Source organism: Lampetra fluviatilis, chromosome 66, assembly GCF_964198595.1.
Source record: "Lampetra fluviatilis chromosome 66, kcLamFluv1.1, whole genome shotgun sequence".
NCBI classification, from domain to species: domain Eukaryota; kingdom Metazoa; phylum Chordata; class Hyperoartia; order Petromyzontiformes; family Petromyzontidae; genus Lampetra; species Lampetra fluviatilis.
In genome coordinates, this window is record NC_136340.1 from 6,526,552 (window position 1) to 6,541,968 (window position 15,417).

The 15,417-nt window shown below is 48.9% G+C and overlaps 2 protein-coding genes across 2 annotated transcripts; both read right to left on the reverse strand.

The window, feature by feature from the left end:
* Window positions 1–2,812: 2,812 nt before the first annotated feature.
* Window positions 2,813–3,805, reverse strand: LOC144952119 (olfactory receptor 8H1-like). Its single transcript, XM_078882523.1, has one exon. It carries the CDS (start codon window positions 3,803–3,805, stop codon window positions 2,813–2,815), a length of 993 nt encoding a protein of 330 aa, XP_078738649.1.
* A 9,213-nt stretch (window positions 3,806–13,018) lies between these two features.
* LOC144952121 (olfactory receptor 8H1-like) lies at window positions 13,019–14,014 on the reverse strand. Its single transcript, XM_078882525.1, has one exon. The coding sequence runs from the start codon at window positions 14,012–14,014 to the stop codon at window positions 13,019–13,021; it is 996 nt and encodes a 331-aa protein (XP_078738651.1).
* Window positions 14,015–15,417: the final 1,403 nt, after the last annotated feature.

Here is a 15,417-nt window from a genome sequence, read left to right on the forward strand (position 1 = left end):
TTGGACTGCAAACAAAAAACACAACTCTGATAATGTATGCACTGTCCTTGAAATTGATTGATCCACACCCGAGACAGCTTTTCTTAGAGCCTAGTCTCACATGGTGTTGGACCAGATGACGCCAAAAGGCGCACAACTCAAAGACAATGCACCATCAGAGTATGAGAGCTCGGGGTAAGCATTTAAACCATTGGAACCTCATTTGCCAGTAGCAAAATATGATAATTGTTTTTTTACCCTTTTATCTGGCAACAAAACTGACACTTTTTTTAGAAGGAGTCATGTTTGCATTGACCACAATACCTGCGGTCGGACTGCAAACAAAAAACACAACTCTGATAATGTATGTGCACTGTCCTTGAAATTGATTGATCCACACCCGAGACAGCTTTCCTTAGAGCCTAGTCTCACATGGTGTTGGACCAGATGACGCCAAAAGGCGCACAACTCAAAGACAATGCACCATCAGAGTATGAGAGCTCGGGGTAAGCATTTACACCATTGGAAACTTCTTTGCTACTGGCAAAGGAGGTTCCAATGGTACTTCATTATCAATTGTACGACTACTACAACAACGTGTAGATGTACTGAAGGAGATGAGGTGAATGGCATAAATGACAGGAAGTAATTGGGTGGCAAATATGTGAGGGTGATCATGATGATGAATGGTTTGAATGAATGGGGTTATCTTCTTGGTTCTTTCGGTAAAGTCACGTAGAAGGGAAATAATAAAATAATAAAAATAAAACATAACAAAATAATTCTCACGACGTTTCGGCCACAACGCAAGCAGCCGTCCATTCAGACGCTGTCTTTCTGACAGACCTGTTCTTCACCTGAGGACGGCTGCTTGCGTTGTGGCCGAAACGTCGTGAGAATTATTTTATTATGTTTTATTTTTATTATTTCATTATTTCCCTTTTACGTGACTTTACCGAAAGAACCAAGAAGATGAATCCCTGCAGTCACGAAAGCTTTAAATCGAAATTGAATGGGCTTAATGAGAAGAGATAGTATTATGAAAGTAAACGATGATGAATAGATTGAATGATTGGGGGTTAATGAGAGAAAGCCGTGTAATTAGAATAATTATTATGAAAGTAAATGATGATTGGATTAAATGAATAGGGGTTAATGAGTGATAGACGTATCATGAGAATAAATATTATTATGAAAGTAAATGATGATGATTGTATTGAATGAATAGGGGTTAATGAGTGATAGCCATTTAATGAGAATTATTATTCGGAAAGTACATGATGAGGAATGGATTGAATGATTGGGGGTTAATGAGTGATATCCGTATACTGAGATTATGAAGAGGGTGGTGGTTATGAGGGGGTAATTAAAGGGGGGGTCATGGGGTGAGCCGGTGTTAAAACTTAGTGAGCGAAGGTGACCTCTTAATGTGGAGGGGGAAGTTTGTTCCAGTGGATGGGGTGGTGTAACGAGAAGAGAAAGAGAGAGAGAGACAGCGAGAGTGTGCGGAGTGAGCAGAGGCAGATGGAGGAACAGTTAGAGAGCAAAGATTGAGAACCAGAGGTCGCCAACCGGTTTTGATTCCTTACCCGTACACGGCCGCACCAGGGTCGCAAACGGGTACCCGTACCCATACCCGGCCATACCCGTACCCTACCCGTACCCGGCCGGGTACGGGTGATGTACGGGTATCGGGTACCTGATTGCGACCTCTGGGATGAAGCCATGTTGCAGGCGCGGGTGGGTTGATTCTAGGAACTTGAATTGTGAGAAGAGACAAGACGTTGGGAAATGAGTGACAAACAATAACTCACCAGTGACTCACGGTCTACCCGTACCCGGCCGCACCAGGGTCGCAAACGGGTACCCGTACCCGGCCGGGTATGAGCAGCCGGGTATCGGGTAGGGTACAGGTATCGGGTACCCGATTGCGACCTCTGTTCAGAACGTAGAGAGAGTCCGAATAGGCGACGCGTCGAAAGAGTGGTGGCGCAAGACCAATATGTCATCAAACATGTCGATTAGAATGCACTTACCTGTGTAAAACTAACACGTGTATTTGACTCAAGGTAGAATTCCTTCCAACGCGAAAAAAAATCACTCACCACACTCACTTCTTCAAACTTTTACAGCCCCCCCCCACCGACACACCCACCCACCCATCCGCCTCCTCCCCATAAGCTTCAGCTGCTGCGGAGAAGCCACAAACGTCGCAAGTTCAATGTGCAATGAAGGGGCCTAAATGCGGCCCTACACAACACGAGGGCCTAGGGCCACGTGTGTTTAATCGGGCCCTGATCAAGACCACAGAGGCAACCTAGAACCTTGTCGCATTCCGGCGAAGTGGCGTTAGAGTTGCACCCGCGACTGAATCCATCTCTATGCACCACCTTGTCCGCGGTCGTAGACAAGATGGCCGAGTGGACGTGTCGCACTAGTAGAACGCAGTGATCGTATTTCCAGAATAGGAGGGGTAACGGTTACCAGGATTTGTATGTGCATGTGGATGTTGCACTCTTTTTGTACCGTATGTTGCCAACCATACCATGTGTGTATGTATGTTGAACTTCATTCACACCGTACGTAGCCAACCATACTATGTATGTATGTACAGTGAGGGAAAAAAGTATTTGATCCCCTGCTGATTTTGTACGTTTGCCCACTGACAAAGAAATGATCAGTCTATAATTTTAATGGTAGGTTTATTTGAACAGTGAGAGACAGAATAACAACAACAAAATCCAGAAAAACGCATGTCAAAAATGTTATAAATTGATTTGCACCTGTTGGTGCACATGATAGAAGAGAACGAAAATGCTCATGAATTTAAGATTTAAGAGTGCAGCATCTTGGATTCACCGGGCACCACGCGCCCCACAAGGCGCCTGGCCAGAGCCCGTCGGATCTCGGCCGTGCGGAGGCCGTAGACGACCGGGTTGAGCACGGGCGGCAAAACATACTGGAGGGTCTGCAGGGAGCGCAGGTCCCCTGGGATGGAGGCATGCAGCTTGAGGCCACTCACGAACGTGAAGAGGATGGAGCTGAAGAAGACGGTGATCACGCAGATGTGCGTGATGCACGTGTGGATGGCCTTACCCTTGCCCTCTCGCAAATGCGGCTTGCGACACTCGAGCAGGATGAGCAGGTACATGAGGACGACGACGAGGAAGGGCAAGATGATTCCTGAGATGATGTTGATGTAGGTGAAGATGACGCTGGGGTAGAGGTCGCTGCACGACAGGTTGCCGAGCATCATGATGTCGCAGTTGGGCGAGGCGGTGACCTTCACGCGGCAGTAGTTGAGGCGCACCACCACGGCCACGTAGCCGAAGATCGGCAGTCCAGCGAGCGCCACGGACGCCACGAAGGCCTTGAAGACCAGCGCGTTGGACATGATCGAGTGGTAGCGCAGCGGGTGGACGATCGCCACGTAGCGGTCCACGGACATGGTGGTGAGGATGAACGACTGCACCCTGATGGCTATGTGGTAGAAGAACATCTGGGCGATGCACTCGGGAATGGGGATGAGATTCGACGCGACGAGGTTGGCCATGATCCTCGGCAGAGCGTTCGTCGTCTCCACGACGTCCGTGATCGCCAGCAGCGCCATGAGCAGGTACATGGGCCGGTGGAGGTTCGACTCGAGGCAGATGACCAGGCCCAGCGTCGCGTTGGCAGCCACCGTGAAGGCGTAGATGAGGAGGAGGGCCACGAAGGCCGAGTAGCGAGCGGCGGGGGGGTCTCGGAAGAGCGTGACCATGAAGATGAGGTCCGACGAGGCGTCGACGACTGCCACGGTGCCATTCTGGGACGAGTTGAAGTCCATGTCTGGGAGATAAGAGAAAAGAGTGGGCGGCGAAGTCGCGGCGGGTTTTCGGTGGGCGCTGGAGGCTTTCAGAAGATCGTTTGGGCAAAACGTTGTCATACCACGCTTCGCCTACACCCGCATTTAAACCACGAACTAAAAACTAAAGTTCGTTTTTTTTCATTCGACCAGGTGAGGCCCACCGAGTTAAATATAGATAGTTGTCAGACGCGACCGGGCTATCAGGAATGATAGTTCCGACGAAGTGAATTATCATCACGTGTACATTCATGGCGGCCAAATATTCGAGATGGACGTTTTGTGAACGTGGAGGGAGGAAAAAAACGGAGGAGCCGGAGAAAGAATTCCACACAACTACGGAGAGAGAGACACGCAAACTCCAAATATACAACAGACGTCAGAGTCGGGATCGAACCCACGAATCTCCTGCATACCAGTCGAGGGAGTTAACATCTCGCCACATATCCCAATAATCAAACCGACTCTCGGACGAAGAAACAGACATTCTACCCACGTGACTTCACCGAAAGGACAGTGTGGATTCCTGCAGTCACGAAAGCTTCAAATCAAGATTGCCTGTAAGACAGACAACGTTGAGCTAACGACAAAATAACTCTCTATAACGGTTTAATTTAATTCCGATGTGACGAGTATACACACAAGGCATTTCTTGATGGGGGCCTCTTAACGTTTATGTAGCATCACCGTCATCCGGGCCTTGTCTGTACAGCAGCATCTCGAGTTCCGACTATCGGCTCAGTCGCGTTTGTGAGTTCAGCGCGTGCCGCTGCGTTGCGGTAGTAGATGCGTTCCAAAAAGAAAATAATAATATTGAAAGTGCCAGGCCAGGTGCACTTTAAGGCCACGTGAAGTGTCGAACGCCCGTTGGTAGCGAGAGGTCACGGGACAGACCCCAGGTGCCACGGGTGGCAGCTACTCGCTACTCACAGCACTTGCCCCAACAGTCTGTTGAAGGCTACACAGGGGACCTTTGTCTGTGTCTCCTTCATAGCTGCTGCTCGCTAACAGCACTTGCCCCAATAGTCTGTTCAAGGCTACACGGGGGACCTTTGTCTTTGTTTCCTTCGTAGCTGCTGCTCGCTACTCACAGCACTTGCCCCAGCAGTCTGTTCAAGGATACACAACAACAACAACAGCAACAACAACAACAACAACAATGGTGCAGAGCGAATTCAAAGGGCACAGTGGCGAGTAGTGGGTAGGGCTGGGCTACAGCCGCCATGATGATGGCTGGACTACAGCCGCCCTACCCATGGTGATGGTGGTTGTGATGATGATGGTGGTGGTCATGGTGATGATGAGGGTGATGATGGTGGTGGTGGTGGTGGTGGTGATGATGGTGGTGGTGGTGGTGGTGATGATGGTGGTGGTGATGATGATGGTGATGAAGGTGGTGGTGGTGGTGGTGATAATGGTGGTGGTGGTCATGGTGATGATGATGGTGATGATGGTGGTGGTGGTGATGATGGTGGTGGTGGTGGTGATGATGGTGGTGGTGATGATGATGGTGATGAAGGTGGTGGTGGTGGTGGTGGTGGTGGTGGTGGTGGTGGTGGTGGTGGTGGTGGTGGTGGTGATAATGATGATGGTGGTCACGATTGTGATGGTGGTCATGATGGTGATGATGATGATGGTGGTCATTATGGTGATGATGATGATGATGGTGGTCATGATGGTGATGATGATGCTGGTAGTGATGATGATGATGATGTTGGTGGTCATAATAGTGATAATGATGATGGTGGTCATGATAGTAGTGATTATGGTGCTGGTGATGATGATGGTGGTGGTGGTGGTCATAATAGTGATGATGGTGGTGATGGTGATGATGATGGTGGTCATGATGGTGATGATGATGGTAATGATGATGATGATGATGGTGGTGATGATGGTGGTGGTCATGATGGTGATGGTGGTCATGATGATGATGATGATGGTCATGATGGTGATGATGATGATGGTGGTCATGATGGTGCTGATGATGCTAGTGGTGATGATGATGATGGTGGTGGTGATGATGATTATGGTGGTCATAATAGTGAGGATGATGGTGGTGGTCATGATGGTGATGATTTTGGTGGTGGTCATGATGGTGATGATGATGGTGGTCATGATGGCGATGATGATGGTGCTGGTGATGATGATGGTGGTGGTGGTCATAATAGTGATGATGGTGGTGATGATGATGATGGTGGTGGTCATGATGGTGATGATGATGGTGGTGGTCATGATGGTGGTGGTGGTCATGATGGTGATGGTGGTCATGATGGTGATGATGATGATGGTCATGATGGTGATGATGATGCTGGTGGTGATGATGATGATGGTGGTGGTGGTGATGATGGTGATAGTGGTCATGATGGTGATGATGATGGTGGTGGTTATGATGGTGATGGTGGTCATGATGGCGATGATGATGGTGCTGGTGATGATGATGGTGGTGGTGGTGGTGGTGGTCATAATTGTGATGATGGTGGTGATGATGATGATGGTGGTGATGGTCATGATGGTGATGATGATGATGGTGGTCATGATGGTGATGATGATGCTGGCGGTGATGATGATGATGATGATGGTGGTGGTCATAATAGTGATGATGATGATGGTGGTCATGATGGTGATGATTTTGGTGGTCATGATGGTGATGATTATGGTGGTGGTCATGATGGTGATGATTATGGTGGTGGTCAGGATGGTGATGATTATGCTGGTGGTGGTGATGATGATGCTGATGTTTTGCTGGTGGTGATGATGATGATGGTCATACTAGTGATGATGATGATGGTGGTCATGATGGTGATGATTATGGTGGTGGTGGTGGTGGTCATGATGGTGATGATGATGATGGTGGTCATGATGGTGATGAAGATGGTGGTGGTGATGGTGGTCATGATGGTGATGATGAAGGTGGTGGTGGTGGTGATGATGACGGTGGTGATGGTGATGATGATGGTGATGATGATGGTGATGATGATGGCGGTGGTGGTGATGATGGTGTTGATGATGAGAATCGTGATGAGGATAGTCATGATGCTGTTGCTGCTTCTGCTGCTGATGATACTATTACTCATGATGATGATACTTTTGATGATTCTGCTCATGCTGATGACGATCCGGCTGATGCAATATTTGATGATTATTATTCTGCTAAAGTTACTTCTGCTGCTGATGATGATAATAATGCTACTGCCACTCATGATGCTGATGGTTCTGCTGATAATCCTTTTGTTTATTACGCTTTTGCTACTGTTTCTACTGCTGATGATGATTTTACTGATACTCATGCTGATGATGATTCGACTGATTATAGCTTTGATGGTCATGCTTCTGCTCAAGTTGCTGCTGATGATAATAATGATACTGCCTCTCATGATGCTGATGATTCTGCTGATGATAGTTTTGCTGAATATGTGTCTGTTGCTGCTAATGATGATGATTACGACGCTGCCACTAATGATGCCGATGAGGATTCTGCTGATGACACTTATGATGATGAGGATTATGCCGCTGCCGCTGCTGATGATCGTGATGATGATGACGGTGCCTTCAATTTGCAACATATCGCTTACCAACGCTCGCCTAAGAACGTGAAATAACTCGGTGGAGGAATCAAGAACAGCAACAACGGCACCAATGTCTCAACAACGTCTCAAATCTACTGCAGGTCGTACTCCGGTGAACGCGACTGGAGTTACCTGCGACCGTCGTTGCCCTTGACTGGAGTTGCTCACGACTCGGTTGTTGCCCGCCACTGTTGCCTGCAACTGTTGTTGCCCGCGACTGGAGTTGCCTGCAACCGTCGTTGCCCGTGACTGGAGTTGCTTGCGACTCGGTTGTTGCCCGCGACTGTTGCCCGCGACTCTGTTGCCCGCGACTCTGTTGCCCGCGACACGTCAGCCCTGGCGCTGCGAGTCGACCGCCGCCTTTTTATTGCGGGCACCGCTCTGCGATCTCCCTGGGGGGGTCCACTCCTTGGGGGAAGGGGGTAAAGGGGGGGGGACAGGGGGGGTGGAGGGGATGTGGGGGGGATAGTGGGGGGGGGGTTACCACCCTCATGCCCCCCCCCCCCCACACCGACGCCTTCGGGGAGAAGCAGGAGGAGGCTGAAGTGATTGTGGGGAAGCGGCTCCTTGAGGGGCAATTAACCATGGCGGTTCCTACCCTGAGCACGTCTCTGTGTGTATGTGTGGTGTGTGTGTGTGGGTGGATGTGTGGGTGGGTGTGTGTGTGTGGGTGTGTGGGTGTGTGTGTTGGTGGGTGTGTGTGAAGAGTTTCCCATACCTGGGCAGTGTGCTTATGACCGGCTCCAGTTTAACAGCAGAGGTCTCACTCCGAATCAGTCGAGCGGCATAATCTTTTCATCGGTTGCGGAACGCTGTGTAGAAGCTACCTGGTCTGTCGCTCCGCACGAAGTTTCAGGTCTTCTCGGCCTCAGTTATTTCCTCCCTTCTCTACGCTTGCCACACGTGGACCCCCCTAATGGAGCATCTTCGCCGGTTTTTAGGCTGGCCTGCCTACGATCCATCCTGGGTTTAACCAGGCTGGATTGTGTGAGGAGCTCACAAATCCTTGAAAGATCTGGGCAAAGTCCCATCCGTGAGCTCCTCTGGCAGGCAAGGCTGCGTTGGCTGGGTCATGTAGCCCGCATGCCCAGCCACCGCATGCCTAAATAGCTTTTGTTCGGCCGGATCGAGGGCGCTAAACGGGCGCGGCACGGGCTAGAGAAGAGATGGAGTGATGTGGTACAGGAGGACGTGGAGCTGAGTGAACTTGCTGATGACTGGTACCAGCGGTGTCAAGATCGGCCTCAGTGGAGGAGGCTCGTGAAGGACGCTACTGGGCAGTTGGAGGCAGTCGCCCTCCAACAACAACGGAGGGCGGAGGAGCGACGCTCACAATAACGAGCGGAGCGCCGGGTGGCTAAAGCACAGCAAGTTGGCACAGTAGGGGGCACAGGTGGTGCATCAGCCAGTCATCTCTGTCATCTCAGTCAGTCGACCCGTGGCACCTGGGTCTGCCCCGTGACCTCATGCCAGTGGGCGTTTGACACTTCACGTGGCCTCAAGGTGCACATGGCCTGGCCCAAGCATCGTGGTGACATCACCACCACTTCGTGGCGAATGGCGATTGTTGTTGTTGTGTGTGGGTGTGTGTGTGTGTGGGTGGGTGTTTGGGTATGGGTGTGTGGGTTTGTGTGTGGGTGGGTGTGTGTGTGGGTGTGGGTGGAGAGTTTCCCATACCTGGGCAGTGTGCTTATGACCGGTGTAATAGGCCGTAGTATACCCATAGGCCGTAGTATACCCCCAGGCCGTAGTATACCCGGGGTGAAAATGGCATTATCTGGCCTGGAGGGGTATGGTCTGGCCCAGTCTAGTTTAAACTCCCGGGTATAGTTTAGCCTAAGACACGTTATCCCCCCGGGTATACTCTGGCCTGGGCCAAACTATACCCGAATCGGGGCAGGGGCAATTTCAGCCTGTTACACCGGGACTTGGATTCTTGTCTTGGACTAATGCACGGCCTACGCGGAGGGCGTGGGGGGGGGATGCGTGACGTCAGCAGGCACACTTCGGTACGCTGCCGCATGCGGGTGACATCACAGATGTGACGTCACCGCTCACTTGCCCCAAATACAAAAGTCTATTTTTTTCCTTTTTGCATTGTGTACAGTCTGGAAGCTACCCACATGCCAAAGTTCATGGTTGTTGCATTTTGGGAAGTATGCTAAACATTTCGAACAGACACACATTCACAAATTTCTCTTTTATATATATAGACAACAACAATGACGCAAATGGCACAGGGTGTAATCGATCAAAGCGGAACTTATGGAGGGAAACCTAAAAGTACAATTACCCCATGCACCGACTGGACCATCTGTGAAAAAAGTTAACAGGATCCCTCCTGCTGCAGTCCAAACGGAAGATTGTGATCTTTCTTCTTGGTTCTGTCGGTAAATATTAATATTCTTAGTTTTTTTCGGTAAAGTCACGTAGGTAAAAAATGTAAATTAATAAAAGTAAAATAAAAATCAGGACGTTTCGGAGGCAACACAAGCTTCCGTCTTCAGGTGGAACCGTCACAGCACTATAGCTGTATCAAGTGAGAGAAATTCCAAGAACACAGTATTTGTATATATACTGGTTGAGGGTGGGAGGAGCCAAGGTAGGCCCTGAATATTATTTTTGTGAGGTTCAGTGCGGCTGAAGCACGCTGCTAGGAATGAGCCTTTGTTGTGTAAACTAGGTGCGAATGATGTAAAGGTGCGTGTAAAAGGGACTGAGCCTTGTTGTTATGTAGAGATGATGCAGCTGAAATCGCTGCCAGGAAATGAGTCTTTGTTGTGTAGAATGATTGACCGAGCCTATTATTATCTTTCGGTAAAGTCACGTAGAAGGGAAATAATAAAATAATAAAAATAAAACAAAATAAAATAATTCTCACGACGTTTCGGCCACAACGCAAGCAGCCGTCCTCAGGTGAAGAACAGGTCTGTCGAGAAGACAGCGTCTGAATGAAACACCACCAGGCTTGGCAACGTATATTTAAGCTGGGTTGGAGGGGGAAGAGCGCCTTGACAAAATAATTTACATATCAAGAGGAATTTAGCATATTTATGGGAAATGCAGATATGGGATTAGTCATTACTTAGCGCTACACTCTTGGCCCCCAAGATCCCCAGACATCACAGCCCGCGACTTTTTCTTGTGCGGATACGTCACAGACCGTCGTGTTTTTGTGCCACCAGTAGCGACTAATCTGGATGACCTCAAAAACAGAATCACGGCAGCGGTGACTTCAGTGGAAGAGGCGTTTGGGACGAATTCAACTCTCGTCTCGATGTTGTCCGTACAGCAGGTGGAGGGCACATAGAGCATTTATAAAATGGTTAGTAAAACTTGATAACTCATTAAACCATTCGTAACTTTTTGTGTAATTGTAGCATGTTGCCATCGTGAAATACACTGCTTTGAAATAAGGTCCGTCTTTATCAAACACCCTGTGGGTTTACTCAATAGTTACTGATAGTGTAACTATTCACACGCCTATTCACAAACACGGTCATCATGAGGCATTACACCTTAACAGGGCCCCATTGTTAAAGCCGTCCATAAATGACGTCACGCACCTAGGGGGGGGGTCAGACATTTGTGACGATGTGTAACGAGGGGGGGGGGTAGTGAGAAATGTGACGTCACATCAAAATGCGCAACTTTAATAAATAAATATAGACAACACGTTCTACTTAATTAAATAGACTTTTTAATAAATGTTTTCTCCTACAACATCAGAGTGCAGTGCCACATTAAATACGCACTACAATGTTTAAAGCGATTTGAAGCACGTTTTATTTTGGGGGGGGGGGGGGCAGAGCTTTGTGACGTCATATTTGAGGGAGGGTCTGACTTTTTGTGACGTCGTGTGACGAAGGGGGGGGGGGTCAAAAATCGTCCAAAATCGCGTGACGTCATTTATGGACGGCCACTTACATCTTTTATAATCCATTCCGTCTGTCCACTGAACTCTCTGTTCATGACGCTATGAGTAAGGGCAACCGCCCGAAACGTCGCCTATTATATACATCTTTAAAGGTGTATTGATTTTTTTTTATATACTGCTACTGATGCTCCTGCTGTTATGGAATGACTCATGCAGCCAGCTATGGCTGCAAAGTTGGGTCGTGCATGTTATGTAGATCGTTTATTGTTAAATTTGAATCACGGTTCCTATGATCAATGTTACGTTGTTTTCATAGCTGAACTCCACTCACTCTGTAGAACAGGGGGAGATGATACAAACTCCACTCACTCTCGCTCTGAAGAACAGGGGGTGATCATACGAACTCCACTCACTCTCACTCTGTAGAACAGGGGGAGATCATACAAACTCGACTCACTCTGTAGCACAGGGGGAGATCATGCAAACTCCACTCACACTGTAGAACAAGGGGAGCTCATACAAACTCCACTCACTCTCGCTCTGTGGAACAGGGGTAGATCATACAAACTCCAATCACACTGTAGAACAGGGGGAGATCATACAAATTCCACTCACACTGTAGAACAGGGGGAGATCATACAAATTCCACTCACTCTGTAGAACAGGGGGAGATCATACAAACTCTACTCACTCTCACTCTGTAGAACAGGGGGAGATCATGCAAACTCCACTCACACTGTAGAACAGGGGGAGCTCATACAAACTCCACTCACTCTCGCTCTGTGGAACAGGGGTAGATCATACAAACTCCAATCACACTGTAGAACAGGGGGAGATCATACAAATTCCACTCACTCTGTGGAACAGGGGGAGATCACACAAAGTCCCATCACAAGGAAGAAACACAAACAGATAGACGCTTTTTTGTTGTTGACCGCATTGAAAGGGCTGTACGTCGTAGGGAACTGAAAACTCAGTTTCCTTGTACAAAAATACGGGGTAAACCGTATGGCTTGTCGGATTTAGTGTAGTGTATTGTACAGTAGTGTTGCATACTTGTCAACCCCTTACTACAAATCAATGCAGATCTTATTGGTCAACCCTAACCCTAACAAATCTCAACGTTCATCCTACAAAGGCTCATTACAAGCCAGAAACACAAACAAATAGACTTACTGTATTGCAAGGGCTGTATGCCGTATGGACCTGAAAACTCAATTTCCCTGTACAAGAATACGGCTAAACCGTATGTGTTGACAGCAATGTATTCCTGTCGTGGTGGTATTCTCTCTATACTCTTAGTTTTTTCGGTAAAGTCACGTAGGTTAAAAAAATGAAATTAAAATTAATACAAATAAAATCATAAAAATCACGACGTTTCGGAGGCAACACAAGTCTCCGTCATCAGGTGGGACCGTCACAGCCAGATTTGCTGTATCAAGCGAGGCAGGGATTCCAAGATGCAAGTTCTTAAATAGAAGTTAAGGGGGAGGAGAGGGGGCGGGAGCTTTTCAGAATGTGGTAGCCAATGAATGGAACGTATTGAGAGGGGGGGCGGGGCTAATAGAGGTGTACGTAGACGTCAACGTAGACGTGTTTGTGCGCAAGCCCCTGTTGGTGCACATGGTAAGGTATTGGAAGGGAGGGGAGGGCTAAACGAGAAAACGAAAAGTACGTGTACGTGGACCTGTTTGTGCACAAGCTCCTGTTGGTGCACATGATAGAAGAGAACGAAAATGCTCATTTATTGATTTAAGACCGCAGCATCTTGGTTTCACCGGGCACCACGCGCCCAACAAGGCGCCTGGCCAGAGCGCGTCGGATCTCGGCCGTGCGGAGGCCGTAGACGACCGGGTTGAGCACTGGCGGCAGAACGTACTGGAGGGTCTGCAGGGAGCGCAGGTCCCCGGAGATGGAGGTTTGCAGATTGAGGCCACTCACGAACGTGAAGAGGATGGAGCTGAAGAAGACGGTGATCACGCAGATGTGCGTGACGCACGTGTGGATGGCCTTACCCTTGCCCTCTCGCAAATGCGGCTTGCGACACTCGAGCAGGATGAGCAGGTACATGAGGACGATGACGAGGAAGGGCAAGATGATTCCCGAGATGATGTTGATGTAGTTGAAGATTACGCTGGAGTCGATGTCGCTGCACGACAGGTTGCGGAGCATACTGCTGTGGCAGTTGGGCGAGGAGGTGACCTTCACGCGGCAATAGTTGAGGCGCACCACCACGGCCACGTAGCCGAAGATCGGCAGTCCCGCGAGCGCCACGGACGCCAGGAAGGCCTTGAAGACCAGCACGTTGGACATGATCGAGTGGTAGCGCAGCGGGTGGACGATCGCCACGTAGCGGTCCACGGACATGGTGGTGAGGATTAACGACTGCACCCTGATGGCTATGTGGTAGAAGAACATCTGGGCGATGCACTCGGGAATGGGGATGAGATTCGACGCGACGAGGTTGGCCATGATCCTCGGCAGAGCGTTGGTCGACTCCACGACGTCGGTGATCGCCAGCAGCGCAATGTACAAGTACATGGGCTGGTGGAGGTTCGACTCGAGGCAGATGACCAGGCCCAGCGTCGCGTTGGCAGCCACCGTGAAGGCGTAGATGAGGAGGAGGGCCACGAAGGCCGAGTAGCGAGCGGCGGGGGGGTCTCGGAAGAGCGTGACCATGAAGATGAGGTCCGACGAGGGGTCGACGACGACTGCCACGGTGCCATTCTGGGACGAGTTGAAGTCCATGTCTGGGAGATAAGAGAAAAGAGTGGGCGGCGGAGTCGTGGTGGGTTTTCGGTGGGCGCTGGAGGCTTTCAGAAGATCGTTTGGGCAAAACGTTGTCATACCACGCTTCGCCTACACCCGCATTTAAACAACGAACTAAAAACTAAAGTTCGTTTTTTTTCATTCGACCAGGTAAGGCCCACCGAGCTAAATATAGATAGTTGTCAGACGCGACCGGGCTATCAGGAATGATAGCTCAGACGAAGTGAATTATCATCACGTGCACATTCATGGCGGCCAAATATATCGAGACGGCCGTTTTGTGAACGTGGAGGGAGGAAAAAAACGGAGGAGCCGGAGAAAGAATTCCACACAAATACGGAGAGAGATTCTAGATTTGAAGCTTTCGTGACTGCAAAGAATCATATTCTTAGGTGTTTTCGGTAAAGTCACGTCGGTAAAACATTAAAATTAATGAAAATAAAATAAAATAAAACAAAATCACGACGTTTCGGAGGCAACACAAGCCCCCGTCATCAGGTGGGACCGTCACAGCCAGATTAGCTGCATCAAGTGAGGCAATGATTCAAGATGTAATCCCTTATAAGCAAGTTGGAGGGGGGAGGAGAGGGGGGGGGGAGGAGAGGGGGGGGAGCTCATCAGAATGTGGTAGCCAATGAATGGGACGTATCGGGAGGGAGGGGGGGCGGGAGGGGGAGGGGGGGCCAAAAAAATGGACGACGGCTTGGACGCGGTTGCTGCACACGCCAACACAATGGACAGAGAGGGGGAGGGGAGGTCTGATACACATGATAGAAACAAAGGAACGAAAATGCCCATGTTTATACCAATGCTGGCTGAACAATGAAGAGAGTAATGTTAAAAAATAACTGGGGATGTTAACACTCGGTAAAGTAAAGTAAAATAGTGCCTGTCAGATAAGATGGTCCAAAAAAGTGTAATTAAGTCTTTTTTGTGGTTGATAATATCTTTCCAATGATTACTAAGTTTGTACCCATCATCACGGTTGAAATTATGTCTGTGTTAGTATATTTGTATGGCTTCGTGTACAAACCTTTGATGGTAGCCGGGAGGTTTGCAGAGAACCTTGGTCTCGGAAAAGACAATTTCATGAGAGCCCACCGAGTTGTAGCAATGATGCCGTGTTTCAGATCTGAAACACGGCAGAACTGATTCTTCTGCCGTTGCCGATCATTGCTACAACTCGGTGGGCTCTCATGAAATTGTCTTTTCCGAGACCAAGGTTCTCTGCAAACCTCCCGGCTACCATCAAAGGTGTGTACACGAAGCCATACAAATATACAAACACAGACATAATTTCAACCGTGATTATGGGTACAAACTTAGTAATCATTTGGAAAGATGTTATCAACCACGCAAAAAAGACTTAATTACACTTTTTT